Genomic DNA, 26,479 nt, shown 5'->3' with positions numbered 1-26,479 from the left:
GGTCTCTCTGGGTCTCTGTCCTGCCTGGACCCCTTAAACAGCTCCCTCCCCCCGCCCCTCCCCTCCACCAACTTCACCCCCCCCCCTTCTCCCCCCCCCCCCCCCTCGTTCGTTTAGTTCCGCTGGTAACAGAGGTGTCCTGACCCTGAGCGTTGAAGCAAATTACACTTGGGGGGAGGGGTGAGGGGGGAAGTTGGTGGGTTAGGGGCGGGGCTGGGGGGAGATTGGGGATTGAGGCGGACGGGGGAGCGGGGGGGGGGCCCACCCTGACCGCCATGCCTCCTGGTCGTGTTCAGTGTCCTTCACTCGCGCCCGTCTCGATTGTCCGGCGTCCTGTGAAATGGTTGGAACCTGCACACAGCATCATCACGCATCATCATATTATCAATATCATCAATGTATCATCATTATCATGATGCGTTCATTAATCATCTTCATCATTAATATGTTCGTTAATGTCATCATCAATATCATTATCATCAATGTAAATTATCATCATCATCATTAATACGTTCATTAATATAATCTTCATCATTAATATCTGCATTAATGTCCAATCATCAACATCATCATCAATTCGTATCAATATCATGATACACCATCATTATCCCATCAATGTCATCCATATAACCGTCCAATATTATCGTCGATGTCATCATCCACCATCAATATCTTCATCAATATCTTCATCAATATCATCATCAATGACGAGGGGGGTTGGGGGAGGGGTGACGAGCAGTGGGTTGAAACTGTGGGGGGCAGGGAGGGATGGAGGGGGGTTAGGGGAAGGGGGCTCTTTAATGACCGAGAGATGCAAAGTCTGAATCGGTGGTTCGGACCACGGCCACAACGAGTATCGAGCGAGACATAGTCACCGACCCGCATTGACCCAGAGTGGTGAAGTATGGTTTTTTTAGTTGTGGTGTGTAATCCGATATTTATTCATAGTTCGGTGTTTTGTCGCTACTTGGTTGCTGTGTTCTTCCTACGATGGTAAACGATGAGAGTAAAGTCATCATTCTGATGATTGTGTAGGTGTCAGTGGAGGGCTGATGGGGGAGTGATGGGGAAGAGAGGGAGTGATGGGGAGTGATGGGGGAGTGATGGGGGGTGATGGGGAAGAGGGGGGGGGGGTGATGGGGAAGAGGGGGGGGTGATGGGGAAGAGGGGGGGGGGTGATGGGGAAGAGAGGGAGTGATGGGGGGAGTGGTGGGGGAGTGATGGGGGGGTGATGGGGAAGAGGGGGGGAGTGATGGGGAAGAGGGGGGGTGATGGGGGAGTGATGGGGGGGTGGATTGGGGAAGAGGGGGACTGGGGTGATGGGGAGTGATGGGGAAGAGGGGCGGGGGGTGATGGGGGGGAGTGATGGGGAAGAGAGGGAGGGGGGGTGATGGGCACGTGACGGTTGCAGTGATGCGAGCAAGATGAAGGGGGGTAATTGATGACGGGGTCGTGGCGATGCCTCTCTTCATACCACATATGCCATCGCGCCGCGCCGCTCATTCCCTCTCATTTATCCTCTAATTGTAAACGCGACTCAAGGGACGGAGGGGGGCGGGGTAGGGATGAAAGCGGGGAGGGGGGGGGCTGGTGGCGGGGGGAGGGGCTCGGGTTAATTGGGGGGGGGCGGGAGTGCTGATTGCTCTTTCGCTCTGCCTCGCGGGAATGAAGCTGCTAAGGGGTTGGGGGTGCAAGGGGGGGGTAGAGGGGGAAACGTCCCCCCACCCCACCCCGCCCACCCCCCCCATTATGATTCTCGTTATCAGAGGTCCGTGACCCAGAGGGTGGTGGTGGGGGGGCAGCAGGCATGGCGGGGGGGGGGGGGGTCGGGTTGACAGGTCCGGAGTGATGGATGGGGATGATGGTGGTGGTGATGTCGGATGAATGGGGGGGGGGGGAGAAAGAGGGAGTGATGGGGGGGGTGGTGATGTTAAGACGGATGAGGATGTGAGTGATGGGGGTGATGATGATGATGGGGATGAGAGAGGGAGGGGGGGGTGATGGGAAGTGTGGAGTTTGGATGCAGGTTCGTGATGGGGGGGACCGAGTGTGACAATGCAGTTTGATGGGGGGTGCTGGGGGCTGTGAATGATGGGAGGGATGATGGGTGGGGGAGAGTGAGGGTTGGCTGATGGAGGGGGAGGGAGGGAGGGAGGGTGGTGATGGAAGAGTTGGGGGGGTAGGGGGGGGGCTGTGGGTGATGGAGGCGCGTGATGCGAAAGCAAAATGGTGGATTTGTGAGCGTCTCGCGTCGCTAATGCGGGAAGGGCGCGGGGAATCAACCCCGACAGCTGCCGCCCCCCCCCCCCCCACAGAGTCACCCCTCCCCCTTGTAGTCACCCCCCTCCCACACAGAGTCACCCACGCTCAGTGTCACCCCCCCCCCTTGTAGTCGCCCCCTCCCACACAGAGTCACCCACGCTCAGTGTCACCCCCCCCTTGTAGTCACCCCCCTCCCACACAGAGTCACCCACGCTCAGTGTCACCCCCCCCCCCTTGTAGTCGCCCCCCCCCACACAGAGTCACCCACGCTCAGTGTCACCCCTCCCCCACTTGTAGTCGCCCTGACAGAGGCAGCCACGCTCCGAGATTCACCCTCACGGAGTCGCCCTCACTCACGTAGACACACAAACAAAGACAAAGATCACCCGTATAGCCTTTACATGCTGTTGGGGCAAGTGCTGTCGGGGAGTAGCACCAATGAAGGCCGGCACGGCACGCGAGGGGGTGCGTGGCCAGCACCACGCCCGGCCGCCTTTGTCTCCCTAGTGGCGATGTTTACCCCACCGCACCAGGTACTCATTTGAGGCTGAGTCGACCTAGAGGAGGAGGCCCCAGGACCGGTTCACACATTCGCCACTGCTATAGGTCGTGAGCGGGAATCGAACTTGGGTCGTCGGATGCGTAGCTCACTGCGCTCACCACTGCACCACCGCTCCTCTCGTCGGCCACACTACTCTCAAAGGCGTGCACACATAGAGACAAAGATCCCCCGTGTAGCCTCAATAGCCTGTGGAGGCAAGTGCAGTTCGCGTCCCCCCCCCCCCCCCACGTCAACTGTACTGCCCGAGCAACTGTGCGTTTAACAAAGCGACGTGTTCACGTTTGTGCTCAAGCGTTTACGACACTGAATGTTCCCCGCACTTTTTGGCAGCTCTGTCACCAACATCTGCACTCACCAAAGAACGGCTGTGCCTGCCGAGCGTTGAACGTTGCCGGATTCCAACATCGAGTCATGTTATCGAGAGAGCTCCATTAACACAATTGTCATTCTCTCGTCCCTTTGTTTTGGTCAACAAGCACACGCAACGTTTCCGTTGTTCGCTTGTTCTCTGCAACAACAACAACAACAAAAATGCGACGTTGTAGTTGTTGAAAACTGACCCGGGTTCGTCTGGCCCGGGTTCGTCTGGCCCGGGTCAGTCTGGCCCGGATGTGTCTGACCCGGGTGAGTCTGGCCCGGATGTGTCTGACCCGGGTGAGTCTGGCCCGGGTGAGTCTGGCCCGGGTGAGTCTGGCCCGGGTGAGTCTGACCCAGGTGAGTCTGGCCCAGGTGAGTCTGGCCCGGATGTGTCTGACCCGGGTGAGTCTGGCCCGAGTGAGTCTGGCCCGGGTGAGTCTGGCCCGGGTGAGTCTGGCCCGGGTCAGTCTGGCCCGGGTGAGTCTGGCCCGGGTGAGTCTGGCAGGGGTGAGTCTGGCACGGGTGAGTCTGGCCCGGGTCAGTCTGGCCCGGGTGAGTCTGGCCCGGGTGAGTCTGGCAGGGGTGAGTCTGGCACGGGTGAGTCTGACCCGGGTGAGTCTGGCCCAGGTGTGTGTGGCCCATGCGAGTAGGGATAGCTGTGAGCTCAGGGCCAGTTTAACTTGGAAGTCCAGTTTACCATGGGGTCCAGTTTACCATGGAAGTCCAGTTTACCGTGGAAGTCCAGTTTACCGTGGAAGTCCAGTTCACCATGGGAGTCCAGTTCACCATGGGGGCTGCAGTTCACCATGGGAGTCCAGTTCACCATGGGGGCTCCAGTTCACCATGGGAGTCCAGTCTACAGTGGGCAGGAGTCGGCTCTTCTACAGACTGCTTCGTGACCGTTCTTCATTAAGGACAACCGCCGTCTCGCATTCACCAACAGTGCCTCGCGGCTCTTGAAATATTGAACTTTTTACCGAATTCGAAAAACATTGTGCCCTTCTTGTTACTCTTTGATTCTTTCGGTAAGTCACGTCGGTATAAAATAAATTGAATCACGACGTTTCGGGCGCAACACAAGCAATCATCATCAGGTGGGACAACCACAGCAAGAAACGATTGTTGAACAACATCACTTCAGCAATTGTTTATTGCTGTGGGTGTCCCACCTGATGATGATTGCTTGTGTTGCGCCCGAAACGTCGTGATTCAATTTATTTTATTTTCTACCCACGTGACTTTACCGAAAGAACCAAAGAGTATGGATCCCTGCAGTCACGAAAACTTCAAATCTAGATGGACTCTTCTTGTTATTTTGGTGGTCGACCAGTGATCATCATCACCACCACCACCACCATCGTCTATCCACTGCTATGTGAAGGCCTTGATCCCAATACGGAGCCCGTTCTCACACACACGTGGCCGCGGGGTCTCGTCGACGCGTCGAGTCGAGATTGTGGGCCCCGTCTCGCGGGAGGTTTGCGCGTGGCAATATTCGCGATGGACCAAGAACAACGTTGAGCATTTCGTGTTACGTGTTGGGTCTCTTCTCTCTCGCTTACCAGTTGCGGAGCCACATGGGCTCCAAACACATCTCGCCGAACGGCCAGCAACAAATAGCACCGCCTTAGTTGTCAAGGGGTGAGAGAGTAAGGCGGTACGTGCATTGAGCCAAGGCCATTGTTGAAAGAGCTTAGGGAAGAGAGGCGGTGGTGGTGACGATGACTGTGGTGGTGGTGGTGGTTGTGGTGGTGGTTGTTGGGAAGGGGAATTACAAAGTGGAACAACACGCGTGGGGAAACAGCAGAAATAGACGTGAGGTGACCTGCAGTGCGGTGAGTGGGTGGTTGGGTGAGTTGGGGAGTGAATGGGTGAGTGAGTGGGTGCTTGAGTGGGGCGAGTGAGTGGGTGAGTGGGTGATTTGGAGGGTGAGTCAGCACTTGGGTAGGTGGGTGAGTGAGTGAGTGGATGAGTGGGTGGGTGGGTGGGTGAGTGAGTGAGCAGGTGGGTGGGTGAGTGAGTGGGTGCTTGAGTGGGGTAAGTGAGTGGTTGAGTGGGTGACTTAGAGGGTGAGTCACCGCTTGGGCAGGTGGGTGAGTGAGTGAGTGAGTGGATGGGTGGGTTGGTGAGTGAGCAGGTGGGTGAGTGAATGAGTGGGTGGGTGTGTGAGTTGTCCCAACGGTATGGCAAGGTTATACGGGGGCTCTTTATATTTGTCTTCATCCTTGTGTGAGTTTGTGAAGAAGTGGGTGGGTGGATGGGTGGGTGAGTGAGCAGGTGGGTGGGTGGGTGAATGGGTGAGTGAGTAAGTGGGTGAGTAGATGAGTGGGTGGGTGTGTGAGTTGCCCCAACGGTATGGCAAGGTTATAGGGGGCTCTTTATATTTGTCTTTATCCTTGTGTGAGTTTGTGAAGAAGTGGGTGGGTGGGTGGATGGGTGGGTGAGTGAGTGAGCAGGTGGGTGGGTGGGTGGGTGGATGGGTGAGTAGATGAGTGGGTGGGTGTGTGAGTTGCCCCAACGGTATGGCAAGGTTATACGGGGGCTCTTTATATTTGTCTTTATCCTTGCGTGAGTTTGTGGGTGGGTGAGTGAGCAGGTGGGTGGGTGAGTCAGTGCGTGAGTCTGTTGTTGTCACTTGGAATGTGGTGGACGAGATGACACGGTCCGCGTCTGATAGACGCCGAGTCCTCAACGCGGGTCGAGGAATCAACGAGCGAATTTGCTCGGGGATAGCGACCACGGCAGTGGTCGTAGCGATAGAAGAGTGACGAGTGGACGACTGCCCGCCCGCCAGCGAGCGAGGTGACGCGCTGTCTGCGGATTCAGTGCGTAACTAATTTTAGCCACAACGCCGCCAATGATTGCAATGTTCTAGATTTGAAGTTTTCGTGACTGCAAGGATACATACTCTTTGGTTGTTCTTTCGGTAAAGTCACGGAGGTGAAAAAAAAAATCATGATAAAATAATAAAATAAATTACTTAATTAAATCACGACGTTTCGTAGGCAACACGAGCTTCCGTCATCAGGTGTGACAACCCGTGTGTTGGCTCCGAAACGTCGTGATTTAATTTAGTTATTTTTATTTTTTATTTTTTCACCTACGTGACTTTACCGAAAGAACCAAAGAGTATGATTGCATTGTGTTCATGTGCGATGTGGTTTGGCACTCAACTCGGGCCCATGTCTATGGACATCTGGGCGGTTCCACCAGTATTGGTTCAAGCGAGGCTGACACTGCTGATGATACAGTGAATGTCGAAACCGGTCGAGTGTTTTTTTCTTTTTTGCTCGTAATGAACCAATCAGCACTGCCGACATGATGGAATGTGTAAAAAAGAATTTACTTACATATATTTACGCGACTGTAGATATACGTGAAAACACAGGCGTGTTGCACTGTATGCATGTTGAACCTCTATCGCACCGTACGTAGCAAACCGTGTTCGTCGGAGGTGCGTTGTCTCGTTGTGCACGGAGCGAACATGTGAGAGTTGGATCACAAATCGATCCCGAGGTGTCGGTTTCACTATTGACGTGCGTTCTCTACTCGTTGTGGCACAGATAAAACCCCATTGGGCAAATTCGTTTACATTTTCGATTCCGGAGGGGGTGAGGGTGGGGTGGGGGCTGCAGGTTACATCATAGACTCCTGGTTACAGCAACAACAAACACGGACACGTGGACCATTAACAAAAATAATTGCACGCTCCGGGGTCGTGTTCCAAATGGCAAGGTCATGAATCACTCAAATCACAACATTCACACACAGAGAGATCACAACGTGAATCAACCAAAACACAACATTCACACACAGAGAGATCACAACGTGAATCAACCAAAACACAACATTCACACACACAGAGATCACAACGTGAATCACTCAAAACACAGCATTCACACACAGAGATCACAACGTGAATCAACCAAATCACAACATTCACACACACAGAGATCACAACGTGAATCAACCAAAACACAACATTCACACACACAGAGATCACAACGTGAATCAACCAAATCACAACATTCACACACACAGAGATCACAACGTGAATCAACCAAATCACAACATTCACACACAGAGATCACAACGTGAATCAACCAAAACACAACATTCACACACACAGAGATCACAACGTGAATCAACCAAATCACAACATTCACACACACAGAGATCACAACGTGAATCAACCAAAACACAACATTCACACACACACAGATCACAACGTGAATCAACCAAAACACAACAATCACACACACAGAGATCACACCGTGAATCAACCAAAACACAATATTCACACACACAGAGACCACAACGTGAATCAACCAAATCACAACATTCACACACAGAGATCACAACGTGAATCAACCAAAACACAATATTCACACACAGAGATCACAACGTGAATCAATCAAAACACAACATTCACACACAGAGATCACAACGTGAATCAACCAAAACACAATATTCACACACAGAGATCACAACGTGAATCAATCAAAACACAACATTCACACACAGAGATCACAACGTGAATCAACCAAAACACAACATTCACACACACAGAGATCACAACGTGAATCAATCAAAACACAACATTCACACACACAGAGATCACAACGTGAATCAACCAAAACACAACATTCACACACACAGAGATCACAACGTGAATCAACCAAAACACAACATTCACACACACAGATCACAACGTGAATCAACCAAAACACAACATTCACACACACAGAGATCACACCGTGAATCAACCAAAACACAACATTCACACACACAGAGATCACAACGTGAATCAACCAAAACACAACATTCACACACAGAGATCACAACGTGAATCAACCAAAACACAACATTCACACACACACAGATCACACCGTGAATCAACCAAAACACAACATTCACACACACAGAGATCACAACGTGAATCAACCAAATCACAACATTCACACACACAGAGATCACAACGTGAATCAACCAAAACACAACATTCACACACACAGAGATCACAACGTGAATCAACCAAATCACAACATTCACACACACAGAGATCACAACGTGAATCAACCAAAACACAACATTCACACACACACAGAGATCACTTAGTGAATCAACCAAAACACAACATTCACACACACAGAGATCACTTAGTGAATCACTCAAAACACAACATTCACACACAGAGATCACAACGTGAATCAACCAAAACACAAGATTCACACACACAGAGATCACACCGTGAATCAACCAAAACACAACATTCACACACACAGAGATCACACCGTGAATCAATCAAAACACAACATTCACACACACAGAGATCACAACGTGAATCAACCAAAACACAACAATCACACACAGAGATCACAACGTGAATCAATCAAAACACAACATTCACACACAGAGATCACACCATGAATCAACCAAAACACAACATTCACACACACAGAGATCACAACGTGAATCAACCAAAACACAACATTCACACACACAGAGATCACACCGTGAATCAATCAAAACACAACATTCACACACACAGAGATCACAACGTGAATCAACCAAAACACAACATTCACACACAGAGATCACAACGTGAATCAACCAAAACACAACATTCACACACAGAGATCACAACGTGAATCAACCAAAACACAAGATTCACACACACAGAGATCACTTAGTGAATCAACCAAAACACAAAATTCACACACAGAGATCACAACATGAATCAACCAAAACACAACATTCACACACACAGAGACCACAACGTGAATCAATCAAAACACAACATTCACACACACAGAGATCACAACGTGAATCAACCAAAACACAACATTCACACACAGAGATCACAACGTGAATCAACCAAAACACAACATTCACACAGAGATCACAACGTGAATCAACCAAAACACAAGATTCACACACACAGAGATCACACCGTGAATCAATCAAAACACAACATTCACACACAGAGATCACAACGTGAATCAACCAAAACACAACAATCACACACACAGAGATCACAACGTGAATCAATCAAATCACAACATTCACACACACAGAGATCACAACGTGAATCAACCAAAACACAACATTCACACACACAGAGATCACAACGTGAATCAACCAAAACACAACATTCACACACACAGAGATCACAACGTGAATCAACCAAAACACAACATTCACACACACAGAGATCACACCGTGAATCAACCAAAACACAACATTCACACACACAGAGATCACAACGTGAATCAGCCAAAACACAACATTCACACACACAGAGATCACACCGTGAATCAACCAAAACACAGCATTCACACACACAGAGATCACAACGTGAATCAATCAAATCACAACATTCACACACACAGAGATCACACCGTGAATCAATCAAAACACAACATTCACACACACAGAGATCACAACGTGAATCAACCAAAACACAACATTCACACACACAGAGATCACACCGTGAATCAACCAAAACACAACATTCACACACACAGAGACCACAACGTGAATCAACCAAAACACAACATTCACACACACAGAGATCACACCGTGAATCAACCAACACAACATTCACACACACAGAGATCACAACGTGAATCAACCAAAACACAACATTCACACACACAGAGATCACACCGTGAATCAACCAAAACACAACATTCACACACAGAGATCATAACCCTAAAAAGCATTTATCATTCATTTTTAGTATCATTAGTGGTAAGAGACGCTGTCTCCGTGTTCACCGCGTGGTAGCACCTGGGGCAGCATCACCTGAGCCGTTCCAGTTACTCTCTGTGTGCCCCCCCCCCTCAACAATAAACAACAACAACAACAACAGCGACTTACCTGATAACAACTTGCAATTAGTGGGATTTTCGCGGTTAAACACTGTCATTAGCCACGTAAATAAATCGTCCAAACTCGCGTTGTTGCTACCCTTATCTGATACCAACGTTTCATGCTCCTGCCCAGGGACTCATGAAAACTATAAACGATGTTTGATTGTACCAGGCCCGCTGATCTTCATACCGTGGTTCTTTTTTTCTGAATCGACCTTGGCTTCCACAAACGATGGCTCAACGGAAGTGGCTCACGATCACGTGGACGTTTAGAGCGGCCAAATACTTTGAATGCGCGTTTAGAGGTGCGGTGAGAAAAACCGGAGATCCTGGATACAAATCTAAGCGATCGTGCAAGCTCCAAATATACAGCAGCGGGCGTCAGGATCAGGATCGAACCCACGGCCTCCTGCATACCAGGCGAGGTAGTTAACATCTCATAGCCACCGTGATGATGATGAGAGAGAGACACACAAACTCCAAATATACAGCAGCAGGCGTCATCAGGATCGTGATCGAACCCACGACCCCCTGCATACTAGGCGATGTAGTTAACATATCCTAGCCACCGTGATGATGATGAGAGAGAGACACACAGAATACAAATATACAGCAGCGGGCGTCAGGATCAGGATCGAACCCACGACCTCCTGCACACCAGGCGAGGTAGTTAACATCTCATAGCCACCGTGATGATGATGAGAGAGAGAGACACACAGACTCCAAATATACAGCAGCAGGCGTCATCAGGATCGTGATCGAACCCACGACCTCCTGCATACCAGGCGAGGTAGTTAACATATCCTAGCCACCGTGATGATGATGAGAGAGAGACACGCAAACTCCAAATATACAGCAGCAGGCGTCAGGATCAGGATCGAACCCACGACCTCCTGCATACCAGGCGAGGTAGTTAACATCTCATAGCCACACCTTTTGTTGCAAAATCAAATACCGGCGCAGCGAATCTCCATTCTTCTCGGAACTCCATCCACATTCTGTCGCCTCTCGAGGTGCTGAGAACAAGGGCCGTTGCCCGAAGCGTCGACCTTTTAAATTAGTTTTTAATCGCGAGCCGTGGGGACGCGATCGATGGCGGCGCCGCCGAACCGGGTGGGATCGGTTCAATCCCTCGTCACTGGTGATGGTAATCGACGCCCGGGTCGCCGCGTTCGTAGCGCAGCGCATTCACCGTTGCACGGCACACTCGTGCACACACCTGTACAGAACACACACACACACATGTGTAGACACACACACACCTGTGTAGACACACACACACCTGTGTAGAGCACACACTCCTGTGTAGACACACACACACCTGTGTAGAGCACACACTCACACCTGTGTAGACACACAAACTCACACCTGTGTAGAGCACACACTCACACCTGTGTAGACACACACTCACACCTGTGTAGACACACACTCACACCTGTGTAGACACACACACACCTGTGTAGACACACACACACCTGTGTAGACACACACACCTGTGTAGACACACACACACCTGTGTAGACACACACACTCCTGTGTAGACACACACACACCTGTGTAGAGCACACACTCACACCTGTGTAGACACACACTCACACCTGTGTAGACACACACTCACACCTGTGTAGACACACACACCTGTGTAGAACACACACACCTGTGTAGACACACACACACCTGTGTAGACACACACACTCTTGTGTAGACACACACACCTGTACAGAACACACACTCACACATGTGTAAAGCACACACACACACCTGTGTAGACACACACACTCACACTTGTGTAGACACACACACACCTGTGTAGACACACACACACACACACCTCTGTAGAACACACACACTCCTGTGTAGACACACACACCTGTACAGAACACACACTCACACATGTGTAAAGCACACACACACACACCTGTGTAGACACACACACACACGTGTAGACACACACACACACCTGGAGAACACACACACACCTGAGATTTCGCTTAGGCGGTAAATCCCGCGAGTGAATGTATCCAGAAGAGATGCTGATCAGCTACGAACTATAGGCGACGTCTGGGGGGGTAGTGGTGGGGGGGGGTCAGAGGCGGGGCTGGAGCGGGTGGGGGGGAGGTTAGTTGTGGTGGGGGGGGGTGGGATTAGTGGTGAGAGGGGGGAAGGGTTAGTAGTAGTGGTGGTGGGGGGGGACAGATGCACGCGCGCGCCGTGGGGGGTCCCGATTCGAGCGCGGCGCACGTGCCCCTGATTAGGGGGCCCGTCGTGCAGGAGGCGACTGGCCACGGATCGACTCCTCTGCGACTCCTCCGCGGTGCCCCCCCCCCTCCCCGTGGTGCCCCCCCCCCCCGTGGTGCCCCCTCCCCCCGCGGCCTAATCCGCCGCCCCTGCGGGCAGTGAGCCCGGCTCCTCGGCCCCCCCCCCCAACCCTCGAAACGTCGCCGCCGCCGATGATGATGATGAGTTTAATTTCCGATTTAAAGCTTTCGTGACTGCAGGGATTCATCTTCTTGGTTCTTTCGGTAAAGTCACGTAGAAGGGAAGTAATAAAATAACAATAATAAAACATAATAAAATAATATATTATTATATGTAACGCGACGAGTAACGCGATTACAGTAACGAGTAACGCGATTACAGTGACGGTGACCGTTACCATCCCCTCGTTACCCCCCACCCCCAGACCCCCCCAGCTCCCAGACCCCCCCGCCCCCACGCAAGGGGGGGGGGGGCGGAGGAGATTATACCTGATGAGAGAGTTTAGAGAGAGTTTAGAGAGAGTTTAGAGGGAGTTTAGAGGGAGTTTAGAGAGAGATTAAAAAGAGTAATTCGCTCTCTCCCGACTTCGCGCGCTTCATTGAGCTGAGTGTCTCGGAGAGAGACTTTATGACTTTTGAACATCTTTTATTGCAACAGCACTGCAGGCGATTCCGATAGGAAGTACACAGGCGCAGTGGCGCCAAATGCGCCGCGCACGACACAAAGTAAAAGCCACGTGGTGGTGGTGGTGGTGGTCATCGCGCACGCCACGGTGACGAGCGAGCGCTTCAGAAGGTGAACACCACGAGGGTGCCGTCCACGCTGGTACAGAGAGAGGGGGGCTTGTCCGGCCCCCCATCGTTCGAAGAAGACGCGGACATCACCGGCACGCGCGTGTGTGGGAGAGACAGAGCGCGCGAGAGATGATTCGGTGCGAAATCTGTTAACATCCACAGTTAACACAGATCGCTAATCGATTATTGTCGAGCAGTTACATCGGTAACGATGACCAAGCCTCGTGACTGCTGCTCGTTGGCGATTTTATTGCCAAGAATCTTTGCGGGCGGACTTCTCCACACATCTGGTTGTCGCCTGATGAAGCTGGTTGTGATCAGTGGCGAAACGTCGTACTCCGATTGTAAATGTTGCGGCTAGGCTCTCCAACACACACCGGCGTTGCTGCTGTACTAGTACACTACACTATACACTACACTACTATACACTACACTACTATACACTACACTATACACTACACAATACCACAATACACTACACTACTATACACTACACTATACACTGCACACAAGTGCTGTACTAGTACACTACACTATACACTGCACAATACCACAATACACTACACTACTATACACTACACTACTATACACTACACAATACCACAATACACTACACTACTATACACTGCACTTTACACTACACTACTATACACTACACTATACATTACACTACTATACACTACACTACACAATACACTACACTACTAAACACTACACTATACACTACACTACTATACACTGCACTACTATACACTACACTATACACTGCACACTAGTGCTGTACTAGTGACGAATTGGCCACGATCTGTTCACGTGACAAACCTTTGGCTGTGTCGGGTGGTGGCGGGTTTCACGACACATTTACATATTTACACGATCTAACAACAACAAAACCTGCGTTGTGGATTACAGGTTATAGTCGTCATCGATCACCGATAACCGGTAACGATCGCGTGCGATATCGCCCCTTACAACGCGGTTACCGATGACGGGTATTGATCTGTGACGTCATCGCCCCCACTAAACCGCATTACGATCCTTTAGCAGCTTCGGCGATCGTCCGAGACGTCATTCTAATTAATCGACGATCAATGAACGCATCTTTTTTTCCGATCTTGATTGGCAACTCATTTCTTTCCGAACTGCTCTTCGCATGCAGTTCGCTGTCCCTGGCCCCCCGCGCCTTCGACGATGATCACGTGCTGCTAGGTACGGTGCGAAAAAAAGTCCAACGTGCACACGCACGGACACGTCGGTGACTGATGGAGCCGGCAATCGGTGGCAAAGAGTGGGAATTGCCATCAATTGTCGATTGACCGCAGATTATCGCCGACTCTGCCCATTATATTATCGCTACTGATTTATCGGCTGCAAATAGAGGTGATCAATAACCTATCATGGGTTCGCTGGCGCAGGCTATTGATCACCGGGACAATTGGCCCTTATTCCTCATCTGTACTGTGCACTCGCGAGAGACAGTGAGTGTGTGTATGTTTATGTATTTGTGTATGCCTATGTATTCGTGTGTTGGTGTATGCGTTTGTGCGTATATTTTGTGGGGAGCGGTGGTGCAGCGGTTAGCGCGCTGCGCTACGAACCCAGCGACCCGAGTTCGATTCCCGCTCACGGCCAACACCAGTGACGATTATTTGAACCGTTCATGGGCCTCCCTAGGTCGACTCAGCCTCAAATTAGTACCTGGTGCGGTGTATTAAAAATCACCACTGGGTGCTGCTCGCTAACAGCACTTGTCCCAACAGTCTGTTGAGGCTAGACGGGGGATCTTTATCTTTGTTGTGTATATTCAGATTTGGCTTGATTGATGCGGGTTAGGGTTTGTGCGAGGCTAACCTATTAAATAGCCATAATTCGTTCTATTATGCGGTTTGGATTCATTCGACGTGCGGCTTTGTCGGTCGGATATGGGATAACATTGTGTGCTGTGTACTGTGTGTGTGTACTGTGTGCGTGTGTGCACTGTACGTGTGTGTACTGTGCGCGTGTGTACTGTGCGCGTGTGTACTGTGCGCGTGTGTACTGTACGCGTGTGTACTGTGCGTGTGTACTGTGTACTGTGTGTGTACTGTGTGCGTGTGTACTGTGTGCGTGTGTACTGTGTGTACTGTGTATTTGCGTACTATGTGTGTACTGTGTATGTACTGTGTATGTACTGTGTGTGTACTGTGTACTGTGTGTGTGTATTGTGCGTGTGTACTGTGTATGTACTGTGTGTGTACTGTGTACTGTGTGTGTATTGTGCGTGTGTACTGTGCGTGTACTGTGTGCGCTACTCGGCATGCATCCCGTCTACTCGTGCGGTTTCTCCTTTGTGTGCCCCTGTTTTATGGAACGCATCTGCTACGTATAGCGAGGAGAACCTCTGTATCTATTGATGAGCCGTTTCACACTTCGTAGGCTTTCGCGACCAATATGATTCACAATAAGCCCAGATCGCGTAAATATAAATGTGTCGTTTAACCCACCACCACCCGACACGGGCAATTCGTAAGGGGTTGTCACGTGAACAAAACGTACCAATGAGTTACGAGTTCAGTAGAGCGGTGTGTGTTGGAGAGTAAAACCACGACGATTTACGATTTGACCACCGTGACATGTGGCCGGTGATGGCAACAGCAAGTTTGGCTGTCCATAAATGACGTCACGCACCTAGGGGGGGGGGGGGGGGTCAGACATTTGTGACGATGTGTGACGAGCGGGGGGGTGGGGTGTTTGAGAAATGTGACGTCACATCAAAATGCGCAACTTTAAATAAGTATAGACAACACGTTCTACTTAATTAAATTGACTTTTTAATAAATGTTTTTTTCTACAACATCAGACTGCAGCGGCACATTAAATACGCACTACAATGACAATCGTTGAAATCGATTTGAAGCATGTTTTTTTTTTTAATGGAAATATGGTTTTGGGGGGGGGGGGGGGGCAGAGCTTTGTGACGTCATATCTGAGGGGGGGTCTGACTTTTTGTGACGCCGTGTGACGATGGGGGGGGGGGGGGGATTGTCCAAAATCGCGTGACGTCATTTATGGACGGCCCCAAAGACGAGAAGGCTACCCGGGGGATCTTTGTCTTTGTGCATCACAGCTGTTCTCTCTCTGTCGCTCGCAGGGAGATCGCGTCACGTGGCCACGATGGATCACCGGCGGGCGGACAGCTTCGCTGAGAGGACGACAGGTGAGTGGGTGAGTGAGTGGGTGGACAACAGGTGAGTGAGTGGGTGAGTGGGTGGGTGAGTGAGTGGGTGGGTGAGTGGGTGAGTGGGTGGGTGAGTGGGTGAGTGAGTGGGTGGACAACAGGTGAGTGAGTGGGTGAGTGGGTGAGTGAGTGGGTGAGTGGGTGGGTGAGTGGGTGGGTGAGTGAGTGGGTGAGTGAGTGGACAACAGGTGAGTGAGTGGGTGGGTGGGTGGGTGGGTGAGTGAGTGAGTGGGTGAGTGAGTGGGTGGGTGAGTGGGTGGGTGAGTGGGTGGGTGAGTGAGTGGACGACAGGTGAGAGAGTGAGTGGGTGGGTGGGTGAGTGAGTGAGTGGGTGGGTGAGTGGGTGAGTGAGTGGACAACAGGTGAGTGGGTGGGTGAGTGGGTGGGTGGGTGAGTGGGTGAGTGAGTGGGTGAGTGAGTGAGTGGGTGGGTGAGTGAGTGGACAACAGGTGAGTGAGTGGGTGGGTGAGTGGGTGGGTGAGTGGGCACATAGGTCACCCCGCATAGCCTCAACGCCCGGCCGCATTTGTCTCCCTAAGTGGCAATTTTTTGTTACACGTAGCACCAGGTACTCAATTGAGGCTGAGTCGACCTAGGGGAGGCCCAGGACCGGTTCAGATAATCGTCACTGGTGGTGGCCGTGAGCGGGAATCGAACTCGGGTCGCCGGGTTTGTAGCGCAGCGCGCTAACCGCTGCACGACCGCTCCCCACTCTCACACACACTCACTCACCCTCTCACTCACCCTTTCACTCACACATCCACACACAGAGTCTCTTATATGCACACTCTCTCACGCTCTCTCAGACATAAGCACACTCCCAGCCTCTCACACACACACACGCTCCCACCCTCTCACATTCACAAATACACGCGCACACTTACCAACACTCTCATGCACAAACACACACTCTCACGCTCACACACACGCTCGCTCGCTCGCTCTCTCAATCATACAAACACTCACCCCTCTCCCTGTTTCTCTGTTGAGACACACTCTTAATCACGCGCTCACTCTCAATCACACACTCTTACACTCTCACACACATAAAGACAAAGATCTCCTCGAAACTGAACAGACTTTGGGGGCAAGTGCTGTTAGCGAACACCTATTTAATGCCAGTACGGCACGCGAGGGGGTCGGTGGCCAGCACCACGCCCGACCGCCTTTGTATCCCCCAGTGGCGATGTTTACACACCGCACCAGGTACTCATTTGAGGCTGAGAGGACCTAGGGGAGGCCCAAGACCGATTCAAATCATCGTCGCCGGTGTCAAAGCGCAGCGTAGCGCAGCGTAGCGCTGACCACTACGACACCGCTGCCTCAAGGACACACGCGATCCTGTATATCGCAAACTCTCAATCACACTCTCAATCACACTCTCACTCTCACTCAATCACACTCACACTCTCAATCGCACTCTCAATCACACTCTCAATCACACTCACACTCTCACTCAATCACACTCTCACTCACACTCTCAATCGCACTCTCAATCACACTCTCAATCACACTCTCACTCACACTCTCACTCACACTCTCAATCACACTTTCACTCTCACTCACACTCTCACTCAATCACACTCTCAATCACACTCTCAATCACACTCTCACTCACACTCTCACTCACACTCTCACTCACACTCTCACTCACACTCTCAATCACACTCTCACTCAATCACACTCTCAATCACACTCTCAATCACACTCTCACTCACACTCTCACTCACACTCTCAATCACACTTTCACTCACACTCTCACTCACACTCTCACTCAATCACACTCTCAATCACACTCGGCTGCGACAACACGCTGAGCGATGTCTCGCGAGAGGGGCTCTTCCTGTGCATCGGCAGAGGAGCAGTAGTAGTAGCAGCAGCAGGAGCAGCAGCAGCATCAGGAGCAGGAGCAGCAGGAGGAGCAGGAGGAGCAGGAGCAGCAGGAGGAGGAGGAGCAGCAGGAGCAGCAGGAGGAGCAGGAGCAGCAGGAGGAGGAGGAGGAGGAGGATGCGAGGCGGCCTGGGGAGCGCCTTGCCCGGCGTCGTGAGACGGCGCACGGCACGGAGAGGTTCACACTCTGTGTGGGATGAGGGCTCTGTATGGGATGAGGGTTCTGTATGGGATGAGGGTTCTGTATGGGATGAGGGTTCTGTATGGGATGAGGGCTCTGTATGGGATGAGGGTTCTGTATGGGATGAGGGTTCTGTATGGGATGAGGGTTCTGTATGGGATGAGGGTTCTGTATGGGATGAGGGTTCTGTATGAGATGAGATGAGGATTCTGTTTGGGATGAGGGTTCTGTATGGGATGAGACGAGGATTCTGTTTGGGATGAGGGTTCTGTATGGGATGAGGCGAGGGTTCTGTATGGGCGGGTTCGGAGTGGTCACGTGATGAGGCTTCAGCTGACCCAGACTGGGAGGTGATCGCGCAGTGGCAGCCAATGAATGTGACGCGCGTCGGGAGAGGAGGCGTCGTCCGCCGTGGGAGACGGAGCGGTGAGATCGGTCCGTGTGCTGGGCGGATCGCTACATCGCGGGAAGAGGAGGATGCTGGTGGTGGTGGTGGTGGGGCGAGGGAGGATTGCAATCCGCTGGTAGATGTCACGGCTTTCGATTTAAAGCTTTCGTGACTGCAATGATTCATCTTCTTGGTTCTTTCGGTGAAGTCACGTAGAAGGGAAATAATAAAATAATAAAAATATAAAACAATAAAATTCTCACGACGTTTCGGCCACAACGCAAGCAGCCGTCCCCGGGTGAAGAACAGGTCTGTCGGAAAGACAGCGTCATTCAGACGGCTGCTTGCGTTGTGGCCGAAACGTCGTGAGAATTGTATTATTTTATTATGTTTAATTTTTATTATTTTATTATCTCCCTTCTACGTGATTTTACCGAAAGAACCAAGAGGATGTCACGGCTTGTTTCGGAGTCGCCTCTCACTCTCACTCTCTCTTTCTTTATCTCTCTCCATGTCTCTCTCTCACTCTCTTTTTTTGACGATCAGATGAAACAAGAAGATGATCGGTGTCGTCGGCACTTTGCTTCGTTCATCATTTCGGTGTTTTATGCTTTGCTTTATGTAACCCCCGCCTTTTTTTGAATGAAAGATTTCACGAAAGATTTCACGCTCTGCTCTCCTTACCCCTTCCCTCTCTCTCTGTATCACTCTCTCTATCTCTCACTCTCCCACTCTCCCTCCCTCTCTCTCTCCATGTCTCTCCCTCTCGGGTGTAGAAGAACTTTTCCACGCGTCCGTGCCGAACGAAATCGGCACGGAACGCGCAAAGTTCACTCCTTCACCTTCACGCGGAAATCCGCGTTCGAGGTCGCGGGGGCTTGAGGGGGGGGGGCTTGAGGGGGGGGGGGCTTGAGGGGGGGGGCTTGAGGGGGGGCTTGAGGGGGGGGCTTGAGGGTGGGGGGCTCACGGGGCGAGGGGGGGCTCTGGCGGATCACGTGGAACGCGCAGTTTTTGTTTGATGGATTTTCCACTGGAAATATCCAGCAGCGCCCCCCCCCTCACTCCATCCCTCCCTCCCCTCCCCCGGCTCCCACGTGACACAAGCACCTGTTCTGCGTCACGTACGGGCGGGGGGGGGGTCACTGCCGGTGCACAACGCCGAGTCGATGGAAGCGTCGCTTCCCCGGGGTTCCAAGTCCCGAACCACGTGGTTCGTCCCCCCTCCCCCCAACTGCAGAAGCGAACCCGGGGCACAGAGAGCCCCCCCCCCCCACGGGACCCCCACACTTTCAAGGGCCCAGCGCTAAATGCTTTCAAGTTAAATTTCGATCATTCAGACGCTGTCTTCCCGACAGACCTGTTTCTTCACCTGAGGACGGCTGCTTGCGTTGTGGCCGAAACGTCGTGAGAATTGTATTATTTTATTATGTTTTATTTTTTATCATTTTATTATCTCCCTTCTTACGTGACTTTACCGAAAGAACCAAGAAGATGCTTTCAAGCTATCAATTCCGGTTCAGTGATTCTGCACTTGCTCTATTACTATAGTACTATACCGCCTGCAACTTGTATGAACGACTGGGTGTTTAAGGTTGGCGGTTCATGGTATTATCTGGCTGTAGAGCAAATGAAGCTGAGTCGGCCTAGGGGAGGCCACGGATCAGATCATCGCCACTGGCTGTTTGATCGCCGTGAGCGGAAATCGACTTCGGGTGGCCGGGTTTGTAGCGCATCGCGCTAACCACTGCGCCACCGCTCCCTACCCCCACTGACTCACGCGCAAATACAAAGATGCCCCGTGTAGCCTGCGACAGACTATTGGGACAAGTGCTGTTGGCGAGATGCACCGATGAAGACAACAACCACCATTGGCCACTAAGTGGTGGTGACGTCACCACGACGCTTGTGCCAGGCTAGGTGCACGTTGAGGCCACGTGAAGTGTCGAACGCCCGCTGGCAGGAGGTCACGGGGCAGACCCAGCAGGTGCCACGGGTCGACTGACTGAGATGACTGGCTGATGCACCACCGATGAGGACACACATTCAGAGACAAACACACGCAACAAAGACAAAGATCCCCCGTATAGCCTGCACCGACTGTTGGGGCAAGTGCTGTTAGCGAGCAGCACCTATGAAGGGGGTGGGTGGCCAACACCACGCCCGGCCGCCTTTGTCTCCCTAGTGACGATGTTTTACACATCCCGGGTTCTCATTTGAGGCTGAGTCGACCTAGGGGAGGCCCAGGACCGTTTCAGATAATCGTCACTGGTGTTGACCGCTCCCCGCACGCACACAAAAAAGATCACCCGTATAGCCTGTAACAGACTATTGGGGCAAGTGCTGTTAGCGAGCACCAATGAAAGTGTATACCTGTGTGTGTGCTCGTGTGTATGTGTTCGTGTGTGTATGTGTTCGTGTGTGTGTGTCCGTGTGTGTGTGTTCGTGTGTGTTCGTGTGTGTGTGTTCGTGTGTGTGTGTTCGTGTGTGTGTGTGTTCGTGTGTATGTGTTCGTGTGTCTGTGTGTTCGTGTGTGTGTGTGTTCGTGTGTGTGTGTGTGTTCGTGTGTGTGTGTGTGTTCGTGTGTGTGTTCGTGTGTGTGTGTATTCGTGTGTGTGTGTGTGTTTGTGTGTGTTCGTGTGTGTGTGTTCGCGTGTGTGTGTGTGTGTGTGTGTGTGTGTTCGTGTGTGTGTGTGTTCGTGTGTGTGTGTTCGTGTGTGTGTGTTCGCGTGTGTGTGTGTTCGTGTGTGTGTGTGTTCGTGTGTGTGTGTGTTTGTGTGTGTGTGTTCGTGTGTGTGTGTGTTCGTGTGTGTGTTCGTATGTGTGTGTGTGTGTTCGTGTGTGTGTGTGTTCGTGTGTGTGTGTTCGTGTGTGTGTGTGTTCGTGTGTGTGTGTGTGTTCGTGTGTGTGTGTGTTCCTGTGTGTGTTCGTGTGTGTGTGTGTTCGTATGTGTGTGTGTTCGTGTGTGTGTGTGTGTTCGTGTGTGTGTGTGTTCGTGTGTGTGTGTGTGTTCGTGTGTGTGTGTGTGTGTTCGTGTGTGTGTGTGTGTGTTCGTGTGTGTTCGTGTGTGTGTTCGTGTGTGTGTGTGTGTTCGTGTGTGTGCACGCACGAGGAGGAGAGAGAGTTGGGGAGAGGTATAAAAGAAGAGCACGCAGACACAAAGACAAAGATCCCCCGTATAGCTTGTAACAGACTGTAGGGGCAAGTGCTGTTAGCGAGCACACACGAACACACACACAATACAACACTCGCATACTCACGTAAACCTTCACCACACACCTCTTCCCCCCGCCCCCCCATTCCCCCTCCCCCCCTTTGCCCCCCCCCCCCCCCGGTCTCGGCTCGTGTGACTCGCCCGGGATTAGGTCGTCAGTGCCGCAGTGACGCGAGTCGTGACAGGCGGAGAGAGAGAGGGGGGGGCAGGGAGGGGGCAGCAGACGAGCGGGGTAGAGGGGGGGGGCAGGGAGGGGGCAGGGAGGGGGCAGCAGACGAGCGGGGTGGAGGGAGGGGGCAGGGAGGGGGCAGGGAGGGGGCAGCAGACGAGGGGGTGGGGATGGGGGAGGGGGCAGCAGACGAGGGGGTGGGGGTGGAGGGGGGGGGCAGGGAGGGGGCAGCAGACGAGGGGGTGGGGGTGGAGGGGGGGAAGGGCAGGGAGGGGGCAGCAGACGAGGGGGTGGGGGTGGAGAGGGGGGGGCTAGAGGCACAGACAGAGAGAGAGAGGGAGGGAGACGAGAGAGAGATGAGAGAGAGGAAACAATCACATCGCAATATTAAAACAGCAGCAGCAGCAGAACGGGTTGAGGCGTTCACGTGGAACTCACGGCAGAGGTCACCGCGTTCACATTGGGACACGAACCCCCCCCCCTCCCTCCTCATCCCTGTAGACCCCCCCTCCTCCTCCTCCTCCTGTATCCCTCTACCCTACCCCCCCTCCTCCTCCCTCCCCGTGTGTGTCGGCACCCTCCTACGAACCTCGCCAACGGAGTTCGATTCCCGGCCGAGGGGCATCATCATCGAGTGGCTGTCGGCGTGGTGGTCTCGTGACCCTGCGCCCCACGTCACCCCCAGGGCTCCGAACCTCGCGATTCCGCACTGACCGCGATGGGGAAGTATGGTCAAACAGCCCCCCATCGTGGGGAAGCCTTCATCCAGCAGTGGATTGACAAAGAGCAGTAAATCATGATTTTTAAGAGTGTGTGTGTATATATCATATATATGTGTATCTTTAAGTGTTTATTGTTTCCATGCTGGTAATTGTCTGCGCGTGATGTCGATGTTTGATTGCGTCTTTGTAGTAATGGATCAGTGTCATGCACAGATTGTACGTAATATTAAACACGTTCTGTGTGAGAGTGTGTGTGTGTGAGAGTGTGTGTGGGAGTGTGTGAGAGTGTGTGAGAGTGTTGTGTGTGTGTGAGAGTGTGTGAGAGTGTGAGTGAGAGAGTGTGTGAGTGAGAGAGTGTGTGTGTGTGAGGATGTGTGTGTGTGAGAGTGTGTGTGAGAGTGTGAGTGTGTGAGAGTGTGTGTGAGTGTTGTGTGTGCGCGGTATTGTAGCGGTTTGCGCACTTCGCTACGAACCTGTCGATTTTCTGAACCGGTCCTGGGCCTCCCTTAGATCGACTCGGCCTCAAATGAGTACCTGGTGCGGTGTGTAAAAATCGCTACTGGGGAGACAAAGGCGGCCGGGCGTGAAGCTGGCCACCCACCCCCTCGTGTGCCGTGCTGGTCTTCAATAGGTGCTACTCGCTAACAGAACTTGCCCCAACAGTCTCCTAAACGCTATACGGGGGATCTTTGTCTTTATATATATGTTTCTAAACAGAATGTGGAGCGTCGTTCCTGTCCTGAAGATCATTGCTTTCTAACTCGCCGGCGCTGAGCGAGTGAGTGAGAATCTGTTCACCAAGTCGAGTTGAAACGGGACATTTATCTGCGCGCCGTTCGAAACGTGACAGTTTCGGGTTTTTTGTGTGTATCGGCTGTGGCTGGTGGTGAAGGGTGTCACGACACAAATTTGTCCGGGATCATCACGTACGCCCAACCCAACAAAAATAATATGTTATGAATCACGTGTGTTCGTCTGTATACGCCTACGGTATGTGTTCGTTTATGTGTTTGTATGTATATGTGTGCGCGCGCGTTTGAATGTGTGAGTGCCAGTGTATGTACGTTCGTAGGTTGCACTTCTTTCGCACCGGACGTAGCCAACCGTGCACATCTTAGGTTCGTGAGAAGGACCACGAACTAAACAGGCGCACAAATGCATCGGTGTGCATAGATGCAACTCGCTAACGGCACTTGCCCCAATAGTCTGATAAAGGCTATCCGGGGGATCTTTCTCGTTGTCATTTTGCATGCGTGTATATGTATGTGTGTATATATGTGAAGTACCCGTCGAGGACGCTTGACAACGGAGTTGAGGCACACGTATATTTATTTAACAAGTTGCCAGTACAGGACAGCCCTAGAGGGGGTAGCGGCCCCCTCACCCGTATAACTCAGGGAATACCCCTAGCTATCCATAGCCTATCCCCTGAGTCCTCCACTAAGAGCTAGGGGAGGCTGTCTGGCCCGACACTGGTAATCGGGCTCGGTACCCGGAGTCCCAGAGCACTGGCTCTGGTTCACGGGACCACGCCACTGGCTCGAGCCTGATCCCGTGGGGCCCTGATAAGGGCGGCGATCAGGGGGAGTCCAGGGCTCTAGCTACGACGTCTTCCGACTTCTTAGCTTAACTATAACATAACTGCCTAAGCCCATATAACGACCCCTTTTTATACCCAACCCTCCTTGAGGGGTGGGGCCCCGGGGGATCGTAACGCCGAACCAGCCCCCCCCCAGGGTGTCTGGCTCGGACGTCGCAGAGGGCATCTCCCTGTGCACACACGTAGCCCCGCCCACTGTGTTTCTTTCCCATAGGCTGCCATGCATAACGGCCCTCTCTCCAACGTCCCTACATCACTCCCCCCCGCATAGCTCGCAGCCGTCCCGGCTGCAACAATTTCAACAAATGAATCTTTACCCCTTGACTCCCCCCGTGTGTGCCCCATTTTTTTTTTTCCATTTAACAGAACGAGAGTTAACCAACAACACTAACAATGCCCCTAAAGGGAGAACAAACCGACGCGCCCCCCCCCCCCGAATAAATACGAAATCCGTAGAGGCAAGATATGTACATTTCCCGGAACCCTCAGCGCACGCACAACACGCACACAAGACGCACACACACACACAGCCATAATACAACAACGCGCCAAGAGCGCCACACGAACGCAGCGTCCAGCAACAATAGCACACGAAAGTGTACCAGAAAACGCAAAAAAAATAAAAAAAAAATTTTCTTCTTATTTCCGTTTCGTTTTCACTTCTTGTTCGCGTTCCAGTGTTTTTATAAGAGTCTGCGCATTTTAGCGCGCGTCCTTGCCGCAGGCCCGTCACAAGGGCCAACCTCAGATGGCGGACCATTCGGTGGCCGCTGTCCCATCCGAGGCGAGTCCGCAATTGGAGTGGCGGGACCCTCGGCATCCCCCGTGAGGGATGTGCGCGAGCCCGTCATTCCGGGAGAACCTGGGGGCGGGGCAACCGGCAAGACGTCAGGTGAGATCAACAGAGGCGGACCCTCCGGGTCGGTCGACCCCTCACATGCTTGGCCCTGCGCGTGTGGAGCAGAGTCCCGCACCGCAACGAAGGGTTTTAGTCTAGAGGGGTGAACGAACCACCGGCGCCTCCCCCACTTGATACGAACGCACTGCGGTCGCAAAACCTCGACCACCTCGACGGGGCCCCGCCATGGCCGTACCAGTTTCGAGGAGGTCGCAAGCGGTACCTGGGGACAGTGCAGCCATGCCCTGTCCCCTGGCTTCCACTGCAGCACGTGCGCGCGCGCAAGTCTGAGGCGCTCATTCGCCTTTTGGCGCATGCGGGAATTGAGCATGGCAGCATCCCGCGCCTCAGTTAGCTTTTGAAGGTTAAATTTAACGTGCTCGTCCAATTTAATTTTACCTAGAGGCGCGGGGATCTGCAGCTGTGCCCGAACAGGTGGGTCATGTTCGCGACCATACATGAGAAAGAAGGGTGAAAATCCCGTGGCAGCATGGGGGGCCAATCGATATGCTGCCAGGACCCCTTGAATTTGCAAGTCCCAATTGGTCTGTGACTCCGAAACCAGGTGCGACAACATAGACGTGATGGTACGATGCAGACGCTCGACCATCCCGTCAGTTTGTGGGTGATAGGGAGAGGTACGAATCTTCTTTGTACCTAGGAGATCACAGACTTGTTTGAGGAGGTTCCCGGAAAAATTTTTACCCTGGTCGGTCAGCAGCCGCTCCGGAGCACCTTTGTCCATGACGTAGCCTTGGACAAAGGCGTCCACGATGGCTGCTGCCGACTGATTTGCCAGGGGCCAGGCCATAGGCCAGCGTGTGAAGTATTCGACCCCTGTTAGCAAATATCTATTGCCCCTAGGGGTGGCGGGAAACGGCCCCAGGATATCCAACGCTACGAGTTCGTTCACCCTGGAGACTGTGATGGACTGCAACGGCGGGTTCGACTCCCGAGCTGGTGGTTTGCGTTGCGCACACCGGGGGCATGCTGCCAGGAGATCCGTGACATCCCGTGTCATGCCCGGCCAAAAAAAATCCAGCTGGAGCGAGGCGAGGGTCTTTTGGGTACCCAGGTGGAGGAGGCGCTCATGA

The 26,479-nt window shown here is 52.3% G+C and overlaps 1 protein-coding gene across 2 annotated transcripts in view; it reads left to right on the top strand.

Annotated features, from left to right (window-relative positions):
• The first annotated feature begins 16,242 nt into the window (after positions 1-16,242).
• Positions 16,243-26,479, top strand: part of LOC133354377 (pituitary homeobox 3-like) — an 86,902-nt gene continuing 76,665 nt past the window's right edge. The window contains exon 1 of one of the 2 annotated variants that reach the window (XM_061571176.1): positions 16,243-16,305. In XM_061571176.1, the coding sequence (XP_061427160.1) occupies positions 16,263-16,305 (43 nt within the window). In that variant the 5' untranslated portion in view covers positions 16,243-16,262. Of the gene's footprint in view, positions 16,306-18,324; positions 18,395-26,479 lie in introns of those variants that run through there. The other variant, XM_061571173.1, reaches the window with a different exon arrangement.

Source organism: Lethenteron reissneri, chromosome 47 (genome assembly GCF_015708825.2).
Source record: "Lethenteron reissneri isolate LAM-NWPU_2019-01 chromosome 47, ASM1570882v1, whole genome shotgun sequence".
Lineage (NCBI taxonomy): Eukaryota > Metazoa > Chordata > Hyperoartia > Petromyzontiformes > Petromyzontidae > Lethenteron > Lethenteron reissneri.
The sequence above is the reverse complement of the archived record's forward strand: the minus strand, read 5'-3'. Positions and strand labels throughout refer to the sequence as shown.